Source organism: Bactrocera latifrons, unplaced genomic scaffold (genome assembly GCF_001853355.1).
Source record: "Bactrocera latifrons isolate USDA-ARS-PBARC rearing strain unplaced genomic scaffold, ASM185335v1 scaffold_6, whole genome shotgun sequence".
In the NCBI taxonomy this organism is placed as follows: Eukaryota; Metazoa; Arthropoda; class Insecta; order Diptera; family Tephritidae; genus Bactrocera; species Bactrocera latifrons.
Genome location: NW_017537267.1, coordinates 2,578,956 through 2,593,756, shown reverse-complemented (window position 1 = coordinate 2,593,756; position 14,801 = coordinate 2,578,956). Strand labels below are relative to the sequence as shown.

Genomic DNA, 14,801 nt, shown 5'->3' with positions numbered 1-14,801 from the left:
GTGTGGTATGGACTTCTTAATTAAAATGGCGATGCCTTGCTTGCTAGTTAGATTTTGAGGCAAGTTGTAAAAGTAACTTTGGTATTGATTAGGTGCCGCCGCAGACTTGCCCGCAGCAAGGTTAGTTTCCTGAAGGGAAATAAAACTTGGAGCGTATTCTTTAATTAGTTCTAATAATTCTAATCATTTATATATGTACAACCATTTATCTCTCTCGCTCAGTTTTAAGTGATACACACAACCGTTAGATGAACAAAAGTATTATAATCTGTATAAATATTCTACGACAGTATAAAAATTTCTTTATGAAGGGTATCTTATAGTGAACATACCGTTGTCGACATATTCATTTGTTATGTCCACCAGCCAAATTTAAATTCAGATTTTTTCGATTAATATGACGAATTGCAAACAAATGAAGTGCGCTTTTAGTTAAAATTTATCAAATTTTTAAAATTTCGATTCTCTGAATACAAATTTTCAACAAAGACGTATTAAGTAAATTTGATTTATTATTTAAACCCTTTAAGAACTTAGCTTCTATAATGCTGTAAAATGTCCATAACTCCCAACAGTAAATTTGGCAGCAACATACAAACACGATGCAATTTCATTGTCATTGCATGGCTGAATAACTGTAAAAATGCTTATGCCGTTGCATGACATAAAAACCGTTAATGCGCAGGAAATACTTAATATCCGTTTATAATAATTTTTGTCAAACTTTGCTCATATCTCGTACGGAAGATAAATAAAATATGAAAATCATGTGCGTGCAAATATTTACACCTAAAATGCAAAATATGTGCAGGTGCATTTATGTGAGCTCATAAAAATACATGTAAGTATGTATGCAGATATTTGTGCACACTGTTACTGGTAAAAGTAGCGGGTACTTATACAAACAGTAAAGTGAAATATGAAATTATTATTACTGAACCACAAAACCCTTTCATGTAAATTAAATTACAAGCATCAGCTTCGTGGCAATGACGAAAGCGAACACCAGGCGAAGAGCAGAAGACAGGAGGAGACAGGAGTAACAACTCTACACGCACGCACATGCAGGAAACTGCAAACGAATGCATAAACAGGTGAGTAACGATGATAACGGCTGCACCGTTACCGTATTTAGCTTAATTTGCCGAATGATATTTTTATTATGACCCATAAAGCCAAGAAAACGCTCATATCCTCGAATTTATATGTGTGTGGAAGTCTAACAAGATTATATACCCTCACACACACACACTCCCATATAATATATGAACGGCTTCCTAATTTTGCTAGTACATTACAGCATCTTCAAAGCGATTTTGCGCCCATACTGTATTACAATTAGTATTATTTACGCCCGCATAGTTCGGTTAGCAGCAACGCGGCCGACATTCGTCGTCTTTGCAAATTTGTATTGGTTACTAAGCGTTTTGTTAATTTATGGGTCCGAACGAATTCTTATTTTCTATGGTTTTACAAAGGACTGCATATGCTAGTCCACGTGCGACCATCGATCAGCCATCTAACCTAACCTCACCCACCCTAAAGTACAAATATCTCTACTTTTTAATCTCATTAGTTTAACCAATGAAGTACTAGAAGTAGTAATGATGATCATTAATTATTTCAAAAAAATATTATATTTTGATTTAAACACTCGTTGCCTAATAATATCCATGGTAAATTCGTTGAATATATTGTGTGCTACAAAACATCTTATTCACTTTAGTTAAGAATAACTTGAAACTACAGCAGATATATGCATTTTTAGCGGAAAATATATTACAAGGCGCTACCATGACACCGCAACAACTAATGTGTTATACTTATATAATATAATATTCAAGTTCTAACAATAACAACCAACACAGAGACGAGAATTATGGGAAAACTCTCTCAACTCATTTGCATTAATTACGACGTGCATATCCACGCGTTATCACGTGTTGATGGGTGCTTGCCGGCAGGTTTATAACGGCATCATATACATATTTACACTGCTTCACCTTTTAATCTGCATAACAGAAGTTACTGTAAAGTTTTCCGCACCAATTTTGTTAATGCTCATATTCATTAGCGTTGTTTTTGTTTGTTTGTGTAGGTACGTACACCTTATTTTGTTATTGTTTTTCGCAGAGTATAAAATATTTTCGAAATGTTGCCATGTGGCAGACGGCTGCAAGAAGCGGAAAGCAAATAACGCACTGGAAATATGAAAGTACTTTGATACACTCATCTACACATGTTTTAGAATGAAGAGGTAAATATCCTCTAAGTCACCTTAAAGATTATTAGATATATATATAGGTATGCTGTCTATTAACACACTAACACTAGTCTTTCGAGGTCAAATGAAAATGTAAGAAAATTTAACACGTAGGTCATTTCTACGACGTCATGCTTCCATGAGTCCAAAGTGATGGCATTGAACGTCTAAATTAATGAATCGATAATTGAGATATATTTAACCGGCTTCTCTATTGATGATTTAAAACAGTTAGAAAAGATTGCAAATTAAGCAATAAAGTTTTTAAAGTTTTTAAAGTTTTAAATTTTTTTTTTTTTTGTTTTTATTTTTTTTTTTTTTTTTTTTTTTTTTTTTTTTTTTTTTTTTTTTTTTTTTTTTTTTTATATTTTTTGTTGGCGACTTTAAGCGCCCACCTTCACAACTAAAAAATTTAATGCAAAAATTCAATCACCGATAAAAACACAATAAACTCAAAGGGAACGAATGCTTATTTTTGAAAATTTCACCTCGCAAATTTTCTCGTCATCAATCTCTAAAAATACATTTAATTCAATTGGAGTAGCTTTCGCTCAAGATTGCTCTCAATATTTAGTTGAAAGAAATTTTTCGGAAAAATTCCTCCGGGAAAAACATCGTTGTCCTTCCACGACCTACGCTCCTATAAATCTTTCCTTACTTACACTCAGATAGACAATAAGATAACATACTGTAAATTGGAATCTGCCCTTTCGCATGCCAAAAATAAAACACCTGGCATCGATCGTATGTCGTGTATCGTGTGTCTGACTCGATTTCCACAAAAAACCGCGCCACAATCTTGGCTACCGAGTTCGAAAAACCCTTTGATCGCGTTGGCGTTCACGCAGTACTGAGCCAAATTACAGGCTGGAGATTTGAACCGAAAGTTTAACTACTTAGTTTTGTTTAACACTAATTTGAAAGATCCGCAGTCAACTAATGATGTATTCAATGATGTACTTACAAAGTTCAAAAACAACAGAGCATCTATCTCAATTTATATATGTAAATCGTTACACTTTTGTAAAAAAAATGTTCGTATSCGGACCTGTTTTTCGACAGCATTTTAATAACTTAGAAATATTGGGATTATACAATATTTTGACAGTAAGTTCACTATAACAGTGTCTTAACTTTAGAAAATTGCGAATCGAGATATTTGCATAAAAGAAAACTAGCTCTTCTGAGGGTCCCAGATCACGTTGGCATTCCTGGGACCGAATATGCTGACAAAGTGACAAAATTCTTTAAGGCCAAATGACCTCAGGAAAATTTTAAGCAGACACATTTATGGAAATAAAGTTGCAGACTGGAAGAAATCCAAACACAAATACTCAAAATTTTACCAACTACGTGTAAAAATATGATATCCCAACAACATTGAACAACGGCAGCAAAAACAAATTTTTACACGTTTAAGGATCGGGCAAACGCAAATTACCCACCAACACCTCTTAACGGCAATCCTACAACATCATGACCGTTCTGCTCCACCATATTATCCATATAACATACATTCAATACCTGTCCAGCATTAGTGAGTATTAGGCAAAAACACCTTAATTCTAGTAAATTCCAAACATTGTTCAATGCACAGTCTTACACAAATATAGCTACTATATATACTTTTCTAAAAGAATGTAACTTTTATAATAAAATATAAAATTGGTACTTTTGTGCTATTGGGTAATCGAAAAGGTACTTTTGTATTTTGTCAATAGATGTCGCTTCAGTCGTATATCTTCAGTGCTACCAAACATATTGTGTCATACCATATTTATCATTTAACCCAAAAAAATTAAATTGAATGCTGAAAAAAGTAACAACTATAAAAAATTAATGAAAATAATTCGTTATATTTTTTAAAAGGGAAAAATGCTACACAAGCCAGAAATGAAATTTGTGAAGTTTATGGAGACGATGGTGTATCAGTTTGTGTAGCACAATAATGGTTCGCTCGCTTCCGTTCTAGTCGATAAGTCTAAGTCGATGAAATTATGGAAAAGATTGGCCAAAACTTTCACATAAGCAGCCATGACATCGTAAGGAACTTAACATTCATCATCAAAAAGTTTTATACCATTTAAAAAAGGCTGGGACAATAAAGAGCTCGATGTTTGGGCACTACATGAATTCTATGAGCTGCTCCTTGTGGCAGTTTTTCGCCGAAAAACCAAAAAAGTTTCACATTGATGGAATAATGTCTCTAGCGAAAAAATGGCAAAAAATGGTCGACCGAAATGGAACATATTCGGATCATTAAAGTTCATTATAAATATAAGAAATTTGTGTTTATTTCTGAAGATTTTACCAAATTATTTATTTTTAAACAAATTAATTTTCTTTTTTTTTTTTTCTTTTTGAGATTGTGAATTTTTTGCCAGAAGGATATTTGTGCTGATTGAACATCAAATGTTTTCATATAAGCACAATCATAATGTTAATGGGCATCTTTTTTCTAAGTATTTTTCAATATTTTTTATATATTAAATAACTGATACAAAAATTTAAAATTTAAAATATTAATTACCCATATATGACGTCGAGCGTCAAATCAAAAGCTTACATATTAGGTTGTCAAAAAAGTCTTACGGTATTTTCGCTAGTTGGCGCTGAGAGTGCGTAGTTCTAGTTTTATTCGCCTATCGGATCATGCTATACCTTTTTGGAAAGCTCATTTCACCCGCTAACACGTGTTAGTCGTTTCTTTTAAGTCGTTCGTGAGTTATAGCGTCGAAAACATGGAGCAAAATAAAGATAAAATACGGCATATTTTATAGTACTAATACGATAAAGGCAAAAATGCATCTCAAGCCGCCAATAAAAGTTGTGCAGTTTATGGACCCAATACAGTTTCTATTTCCACCGCACAACGATGGTTTCAACGTTTTCGTTCTGGTGTAGAGATGGTCGAAGATGCGCCATGCTCCGGAAGGCCTGTCGTCGAAAATTGCGATAAAATCGCTGAATTGGTCGAAACAGACCGGCATAGTATCAGCCGTAGCATCAATCAAGAGCTGGGTATGAGTCATCAAAAAAAAATTTTATTAACAATTGAAAATTCAATAAAAATACCGCAGGACATTTTTGACAACCTATTATTATTTTAATTACTTTCTAGTTTTTAATGTCGAAGTAATATGAAGCATATGAACATATAAAAGAAAAAATACAAAACTAAAATAAGAATTAAAACATAAAACCCGTAATAAAATAAATAAATAAAAAATTAGGAGATGCACGTATGTAAGTACATAAGCATCCTGTAACTCACATTTAATATTGATAAAAGTACATGACTTCTTTGGAGGGTGGTTTTTCATAGGAAAATAAAAATGAATTATCTTGAATATTTAGAGTGTTTTTACTTACATATTGAAGATATAAAAAAAAATTTATTTGAAAAAATTTAACACTTCCTCAAAAAAAAAAATCACGTAGGTGATTTTGGCTTTTGATGTTATCCGAAATCAAATATTCTTGATTATTATTCTTAATATATTCAAATGACATTCTGGTCGGAAGTTCTGAAGTCAAATTTCAAGTGTAAATAACAAAATGGCGGACTTTGAAAGTCTTTTTATTTTAGCGAAGAAAGGGTTGTAAAATAAAAAGTTAGGGGTGAAAAAAATTCTGTTTAGTACCGACGAGAACTATAAGTGTGTATAACAGCCAGTAAAAATTTGAAAGCTGTCGGTTTCGTTGGAAAAAAGTTAGGACCCGGGCCGACCAGAGAAACAATGTTATGAGAAAACGCGTTTAAAGTTCAACAACTCCAAGAGAGAGGACGCCAAGGCGCTCTAGAAAACTCGTTATAACTTCCGAAATATTTCGAATTTCTGTACGAAATTTTCACAGTATATTTTTAGGACATTGTACTTTGGAATTAAGGAAAAAAAATTACCAAAGTTACCAAACTACTACCTTAAGTTCTTAGTCATAACGCTAAATTGTTTATAATTTTTTTTTTTTTTTTAGCTTTAATATGAATTTATTCACAAGAGTTTGTATTTAAGCAATATTCAAGGCTTAATAGCTTAACTTCAAAGTATAGACATAAAATCGTGTCTTTTGAAGAAAAATTTGTTAGATTAGTTACCATCGAGAGTGATACAGTGATTACATAAATTTAAAAATTTTATAAAATAATTTTTAAAGTACTTTTTTGGTACTAACAAATAGGTTTCGTGTGATCATATTTTCACTGCTCCGCTTTCTACTTTATTATAAATCCGGAGAGCAGGTAAAAGTCGGTATTACCTTCTCTAGAAAATTCCTAACTATAAAGTCATAAATTTATCTGCCAAATATTGTATGCTTCCATTTTTTTGATTCTGTTGATCACCTGAAGTCTACTGACTTGACTACCAAGAAAATCTGAGGACTGCAATAGGTTGGTCTTATAAATGATATCTATTTGAATAGTTGTGGATATTGAGTATCGGATACTGACTACTAGTAAGTAAGAAAAATATTTTTTTTAACCCGGAGAAACAAGAATTGTTTCAGAAATGGGTCTTCCGACAGGCTGCATATGTGTTTAAACACACAAGTGTGTCATAAAATTATGAATAGAAATTTACTTTAACTAAGTAAAGTTTTGAAGTAAATTGTTTTGCGTGCGAAAAGTTCGTTCAACGAAATTGTTGAATAACCATATATTTTATGTACTTATGCATGTAAAATCAAAAACTTATGAAAACATATGCATCAGTCTTAAACCTCAATGCGATTGGATTGATTAAACTATATAAAACATCACCATAATCCTCAAGCTTTTTATAGACCTGCAATGGCTTACAAAAATACGTTCATATTCATATATAGTATATATGTATGTCTGATATTTAGTGAGCAGGCATGCACAGAAACATTAATTTTTAACTGTCCGCCCATTAGCCTATCCAAAGTTGATTGCGCTTTACTACGCCGCTTCCTACATCATTGCCATTTTCGTCATTTCTTTTACACATGAGTATTGCCCGATTTCCGTTTGAACAATTTCATGGCGAATTTTGCAACTTCCGGTTCGCTCAAATTAATTTCGGCGACATGAAATGGGTTTGACAATTTTTGCATAAATTATATTTCATGCTTGTACGACTTCAATGCCATCAAAAAACAAGCGGCTTGAGCAACAACAAAACCACACAATCGTTGGTGCTTATGCCAATGCCTGTGTGTGAGTGTGCGTATAATCGCACGAAAACTTTTTGCAATCTATTTGTTTTCAAAAGAAAATCTTTTAGCCGATAAAATGACAGATGTTTGATTATATATTTGTATGTGCATATGTATGTATAATAAATATGTAAGTTAGTATTTATTCTGCTATTTCTGCCTAAGTAAAATCCCTACAATACTTGACAATACCAAAGAAAAAAGATGGCTTGCTTTACACACTTCTAAAAATAAATATATATGTATATTTTGGTATGGATATATGTATGTATACAGCCAACATAATAAAGTTGAAAGTTCCATAAGGAAAAAGTTTGTGCTTTGGAAAATGTAACGAAAGAAAAAGGTGGCTAAGCTTTCTTCTTTTCTACTTTGTTGGATTTATTGTATTGACATATGCGTTTTTCATGGATTGAATTGAGGTTAAGTTGTGGTGTGATATTGGTAACGGTATCGCTGTCTGGTGCGGTGTGAGGTTATAAATCAACTTTGAATTGAATTTAAATTGGGCATATGAGTTGCTCTATTGGCACTTTTTGAAGTTACTGATAACTATGTGAGTGTTATTATATACAAATGTATTTATGTACACTTAGGTGAGAAAGTATTTGTACACTTTCAAGGGAACTGTAAACGGTTGCTGTGATGTTTTTTGTTGCAAGAAGTTTTGTTCAAACAATTTTTTTTTGATATTTTTGTAATATATTTTAAGAATAACGATATTAAAGATATTTGTTTATTTAAAGTATGCCTTCGGTATGGAAACCCCTTTAATTAGTATCGTTTTCGCTTTTTGGATACAATGAAACGTGGAGAGACTCGTCGGAACAACTAACAATATGAACATAATAATGATGTATTCCTTTGAAGGTTAATATGTCAGCATTTTGGTTTCGAAAATAGCTTAGGTTGATTATTAAAATGTGTATGACAATGACCAAAGTATGTTCAACCGAAATGTGAGACCGTCATGTTGACGCTAACAGCTGGCTTGACAGAAAATTCCACACCTTTAAGCTCAAAAAAAAGTCTAGAATTCCTGTTTGTTCGTATAATTTTTCTAGCAACTGTTTTTGGATACAACTTGGCTCAGGACACATTGGAACTCCTAAAAAAATTTACAAAGTTAGATTCGTTAAGAATAATCTATCTTAAAAATAGAATACAAATATGTATATGTATATACATTTCGACATATTGAAATGATTTATGTAGCTACTTATACACATTGGTATAAATATATGTACGCAGATTTATAAATGCGATATTTAAATTTTATGGGCTCAAATCCACCCTCATATGTTTTTGATACAATTTTGAAGCTGTCTTGTAGAGTATCCAAATCAAACGCTTGAGAAGGCGTATCAATTTCAACTTATCCCACTGCCATGAAGCATACCATCTTTCCAGTTGGTAGTTGTTGTGGAATGCAAGTAAGTTACTAAATAATAACGACTTTATTTCAATGGCTTAACTATTTGCAGTTAAATAAATTTGCATAATTTTTGTTTTTTGTGTTTGTGGCATTTATGAAACATTTCATACGATTCACAAATAATGTCCAATATGCTTTTTGCTTTAAAAACGTATTTGGGATCAAACCTTAAATATATAAATATCTGGCAATCTCGAATTATCATTACGGTAATAGGAAATTCGACTCTGATAGAGCTTCGCTGCATCATAGACACTGCGCCGACAAATTTTAAATACAAATACATTCAGGACAAGATCATTGAGCATTTTTCGGACAGTCAACGCGCAGCCGGGACGACTCTGAATGACAGCATTTTACACGATCTATGGGTTAGCAGACTTCCTCCGTATGTACAAGCAGCGATTATTGCTACAAAAGTCGCTATCGTGGAAAAATTAAAGATCGCTGACTCCATTATCGAAACTATTGGGATGCGACACAACAACACACAAGAGGGTCTGGCACTTAATGAAGTTTCGAGCTTGAAACTTGAAATAGCAGAGTTGACTAGGCAGGTGCATAAGCTTTTCAATAACAAAGGTTCAATTTTTCGTTCGCTGTCTCGATCTAGGTCACGTGGACCTCATGCGTATTTAAGCAAATCAAACAAACAAATTCGGTGCGAAATCAACTAAATGCCGAGAGCCGTGCATTTTTGTTTTATTAAAAAAACTTTATTGGGCCGCTCGGCTGCTACGGTTTTACAGTGAGGCAAACAATCTAAAACCTTCAAGACATACCATTTAAAGCATTACAAATCTTTTAACGCGGATTCAACTTATTCCAATATTCTCGCGGAGTACAGCGATATCACACGCTCTCGTCCGCTAAATTCACCAACAAAATCGTCTTTAGAACATCGAATTATTACCACCGGTCAACCCGTCTTCGCACGACGACGCCGGCTTTCATCCGAGAAACTAACCGCCGCTAAAGGTGAATTTGATTCGCTGATGAAACTGGGCATTTGTCGCCCTTCCAGTAGTAACTGGGCAAGTCCATTACATATGGTACGTAAGCCTGATGGCACGTGGAGACCATGTGGGCATTATCGTGGACTAAATGCAGTAACAATTCCTGATCGATATCCGTTGCCATTTTTGCACGATTTCTCTAATATCTTGGCCGGAAAATGCGTCTTTTCTTAAATCGATTTAAAAAAAGCCTTTCACCAAGTACCAATAAACAAAGAAGACATTTGTAAAACGGCGATAACGACTCCTTTCAGATTCTACCAATTTACGTTTGGTTGACGTTTGGTTTGAGGAATGCAGCACAGACATTCCAAAGACTTATTAACGAAGTTTTTCGTGGTTTAAACTTCGTCCTTTATCTTGATGATGCATGTATTGCATCCAGTTCAGAAAAAAAGCATCTAAACCACTTTCGCCAAGTTTTTCAACGACTCGGGGAGAGCAACCTAATTATCAACGTTAGTAAATCGGAATTTGGTGTCTCGGAACTACAACTCCTCGGGCATTCTATCACTAAAGATGGTATTCTGCCACTTCCAGAACGCGTTGAGGCTCTACGTAAATTTAAACAACCAGTTATCGTCAAGGATTTAAAGCGTTTTTTAGCGATGCTTAATTTCTACCGTCGTTTCATACCACACGCACTGAAGACACAAGCCTGTCTTTTTGATATGGTTCGTGGTAACAAGCGAAACTATACTACACCACTCACTTGGTCAGCGGAAGCAGCAGACAGTTTTGCTGTATGTAGGGAACAACTGGTCAATTGTGCATTACTCGCTCACCCATCGCACAACGCGGAATTGTCTTTATGGGTAGATGCATCAGATTTCGCGGCTGGCGTAGTATTAAATCAATTCGTGGATGGTAGTCTACAACCCTTAGAATTTTTCTCACGCAGATTTACTAATGCTGAGAAAAGATACAGCACTTACGACAGGGAGCTGACTGCAGCATACCTAGCATTACGACATTTTCAATACTTGGTCGAAGGTTGCCGTTGTCATATTTACACAGACCATAAGCCGCTGATATACGCATTTCAACAAAAGTTAGATCGAGCTTCTAATCGGCAAATACGTCAACTCGACTTCATAGCTCAGCTCACCACCGACATTCGCCATGTAAGCGGCGAAGATAATGTAACAGCAGACCTGCTGTCACGAATAAACTCATTTTCCGTAGAAACTTTAAACTATGATAACTTGGCTGAAGACCAGTCCAAGGACGAAGAGCTTCAAAATCTTTTAAATGGTAATATAAAACAATCTTTTAACCTACAAAATTTCGCTCTTCCTTGTAGTTTCAAAAGCTTATGCTGTGACACTTCAACTAGCCGTGTTCGACCGTTCATAACCAAGAACTTTAGAGAAATGTTTTTAGGCTCAACTCTTAATCTTTCACACCTAGGTATTAAGGGGACTACACGATTGGTAACTGAGCGATTTGTTTCGCCTGGTGTCCAGCGAGATAGCAGAAATTTTGCTCGCTGCTGGTTGCAGTGTCAGCGAAATAAAACTACACGACACAATCGAAGTTTGTTTCAGCGTCAAAAATATCCAACACTTCGTTTCGCGTACATCCATATCGACTTAGTCGGACCATTTCCACCATCCGAAGGCAACCGCTATTGTCTTACTATCCTGGATAGATTCACACGCTGGCCAGAAGCGTTACCTATACCAGATATAACAGCTCCAACTGTCGCCAAAGCACTACTRAACGGCTGGATTTCACGGYTYGSTGTWCCTGTAACCATCACATCAGACTTAGGACGTCAATTCGAAAGCGCCCTGTTTCAACAATTACTRCAGCTATTGGGTACACGTCATTTTCGAACCACGCCTTACCATCTCCAAGCAAATGGTCTTGCCGAAAGATGGCATCGTACTTTAAAAGCAGCACTTCTATAACACTAATCAGGGGACTTCATATTTACCACTTATTTTATTGGGCTTACGATCCACATACAAAAACTACTTGGAAGCAGCACCTGCCGATCTAGCTTATGGCGAGAACCTGCGACTACCTTCAGAATTTTTAATCGATAGCAAACCAACATACAGCGAAGCTGATATGGTCAAACAACTACGTTCATGTATGCGAGACCTGCGACGAGTTGACACCGCTTGGCACGCCAAATAAAAAGTATTCGTCCACTCCGCGTTAAAAACAGGCCAACAAGTTTTCATTAGAGATGATCTAAAGGATGAAGGATGGGAGATGATCATACAAAGGACCATACAAAATTATTCAACGATTTCCGAAATATTTTTTAGTGGAAGTAAACAACAGCGTTATTAAAATTTCAATAGATCGTTTAAAACCTGCTTTCATCGCCACTACCAGAGTGTCTAGGAGGGGAGTATTGTGGCAACCTCGAATGATCATTACGGCGTTAATCCAATCTTCGGCGCGGCACTCCTAAAATACAACTCTACCTAACTCCTAAAGGCAACGCTATCATATGTTTTTAATCCTTCATTGCTTTTATTATTATATTCATACTAGTTGTTAAGTTATAACGAATAAGAAATAAATTCTTCTGCGATTGGACGTCAAGCATAACGCATCATCTTCTCTTGTTCCTACATATATATTCATTCACAAAATGACAAACGACATATGGATATATAATGAATAATGTATTACATATGTACTTATAATCACAATTAAGCACCTGATCAAGATCTGGTATTTTAAAGAATATACTTTAAAAAGATCTTTATCATTATATAATAATCAATTTGCTTTAGTTTTTGCTCATAATTGTTATCAGTTTTTCGCTTATAACGTTTACCAGATTTTAAGACCCTGAACGTCAATCGATATTACATATTTGAAAGAGATTTCCTAAATGTCAACATATTTCAGTAGATGAACTTCAGAATATCAATCATTTGAAGGCTTTATAAATGCATTTTGGCTGTTGGAAGTGAATGATTACCATCAAATAACCCCGGCAATTAGCTTAACTTTCGCTTTTGCAAGTTTGATTTAATTTAATGTAAGTCATAAACTTTCGTTCAAGGGCAAATCAAATGAAATCTTTTAGTTCATTTTGCTTTACCCTTTCCCTTCTTGCCCTTTTTGGTCTTCTTTTTGAACGGCCCCAAACCACGGCGAACCATAAGCCCACGCCACCAAGCTTGAAGCCGCACTGCACATTCCACACGGTAGATCTGTTGTTCATACAACTGCCGCTCCACTTCCTTTTCCTCCAAATAATCGCGCACAAATTTCTGCCGCTCTGCGTACGTTTCCCGATGACGTTCCCATGACTTTTGCAACTTCAATATTTGACGCTCTTTCGCCTGCGTCTCTGTGCATTTGATCTCCATTACACGCGCGTACTTTAGCTGCCAGGCGGTGATTTTCGCATTTAGCTCCGCAAATTGTTTCACACTAAACTTGTCCACTTGTACAATAATGCACTCTTCACCCACAATACGTCGGCGTAAGTCATCGATTTGTTGTTGCAATGTGCGTTCCTCATTAGCGCCGACAATACTCGCCTGCGTGTAGCGATTCTCCTCCCAGCGTTGCACCAAGCGCAGCTCCAGTTCGTTAAGCAGACGTACGTTACGCAGATTGTGACGTAGTGTAGCAATGCAGTCGTCTTGTTCCACTATGCGCTCCTTCGCCGCTTGCTGCTCCTCTGCTAATTGCATTTTGAGCGCTTTGAATGCTTCTTTGTTGGTGTTTAACAGATCTAACGCCTGCTCAACTTCATTTTTGTCCGGCTTTTGTGCTTCGATTACCCTGTACAACTGGTCGTTTAACCGAACAGCACTTTTATCTCTGTCATCCGCTTTAAAAGCATTACTGATAGAGCCGGACTCGAGTTCTGAAAGCGCGGTACCGTAAATTTTACGCAGTAAACTCAGCTCCTGATCCAGGATTATTTCATTTAACATTTTTTCACTGAGCATATTTTCTGTGCCATCGAGCGTTTTTAGTGTCTCTTTCTTGGAACTGCGTCGTGAGTTCTGCTGATATTTCGGCGTACTTTCTTTTTTGGGCTCACAGCGGCGGGCGTTTATTCTCTGACTACGTTGATAGATTGTTAACTTAGTTATTGCTTCGTTGTAAACCGCAGATAATAGCAACTTCCGCAAAGCCTTTGCTTCTAACGGCGGATGCACATAGTTTTCGAGTTGTGAGATATGCTTCATTGTGAATCGTTTACTGTTATGCCTAAGTGGTTCGCACTAGTAGCTGTTGAATAGCTAAAGATTTCACCCTTATTTAAGGAATGTAAATAAAAATCAGTTTCCAAGGCGATTGTTACTAAGGAATCAATACTGTGTTTGTGGTTTCTCTTTTTATTAGAGAGAAATTATTAACATATAATGTTAATGAAATAATAAATATATCCACAAACATATAAACATATGTAATGTAAATATGTAGATCGGAATACACATATATGTACTTCTTTTGACAGTAGCCGTTTAAAATAATATGGGATAATACATTTTTCTTGCTATTATTCTGCCTAAGAAAAACCCCTCTTAAGTAATCAGCGGTTTCAACCTATTCAAATAGCCGGTATCTGTCAGTTTATGCCAGGCCCAACTATATTAGTCTGAAAGCTACATAAAACTCTGGTTAATAATTATTCTTAAAGAGGCGCTGCTATTAAACTATACTCATTTATTGTAGAGGAATGTCAAAGTAATATATAATATATACCAAGGGTGAATAAAAGCTCTCATAAAAAAGGGAAAAGGTTTCAAGCCAATTGGCATTTCCTCATTCCTCTTAGAAACAATGGAAAGATGAATATTGGGGAACACATATAAGAAGCCAATTAATGTAAAACTTTGTATATTAAAATAATTGCATCTATCGGGCGATGTTGTGAAGGTTGCATGGTTAAAACTTTTTGTACTTATAAATTTCA

General features: G+C 35.2%; 1 protein-coding gene across 1 annotated transcript; it reads right to left on the bottom strand.

Moving 5' to 3' along the window:
- Positions 1–12,951: 12,951 nt before the first annotated feature.
- LOC108974875 (IQ domain-containing protein G) lies at positions 12,952–14,070 on the bottom strand. The gene has a single exon (XM_018942976.1). The coding sequence runs from the start codon at positions 14,068–14,070 to the stop codon at positions 12,952–12,954; it is 1,119 nt and encodes a 372-aa protein (XP_018798521.1).
- Between the last annotated feature and the right edge of the window lie 731 nt (positions 14,071–14,801).

Excerpts from the sequence above, each read along its gene's own strand:
- LOC108974875 (XM_018942976.1), bottom strand. The coding sequence starts at position 14,070 with ATGAAGCATATCTCACAACTCGAAAACTATGTGCATCCGCCGTTAGAA.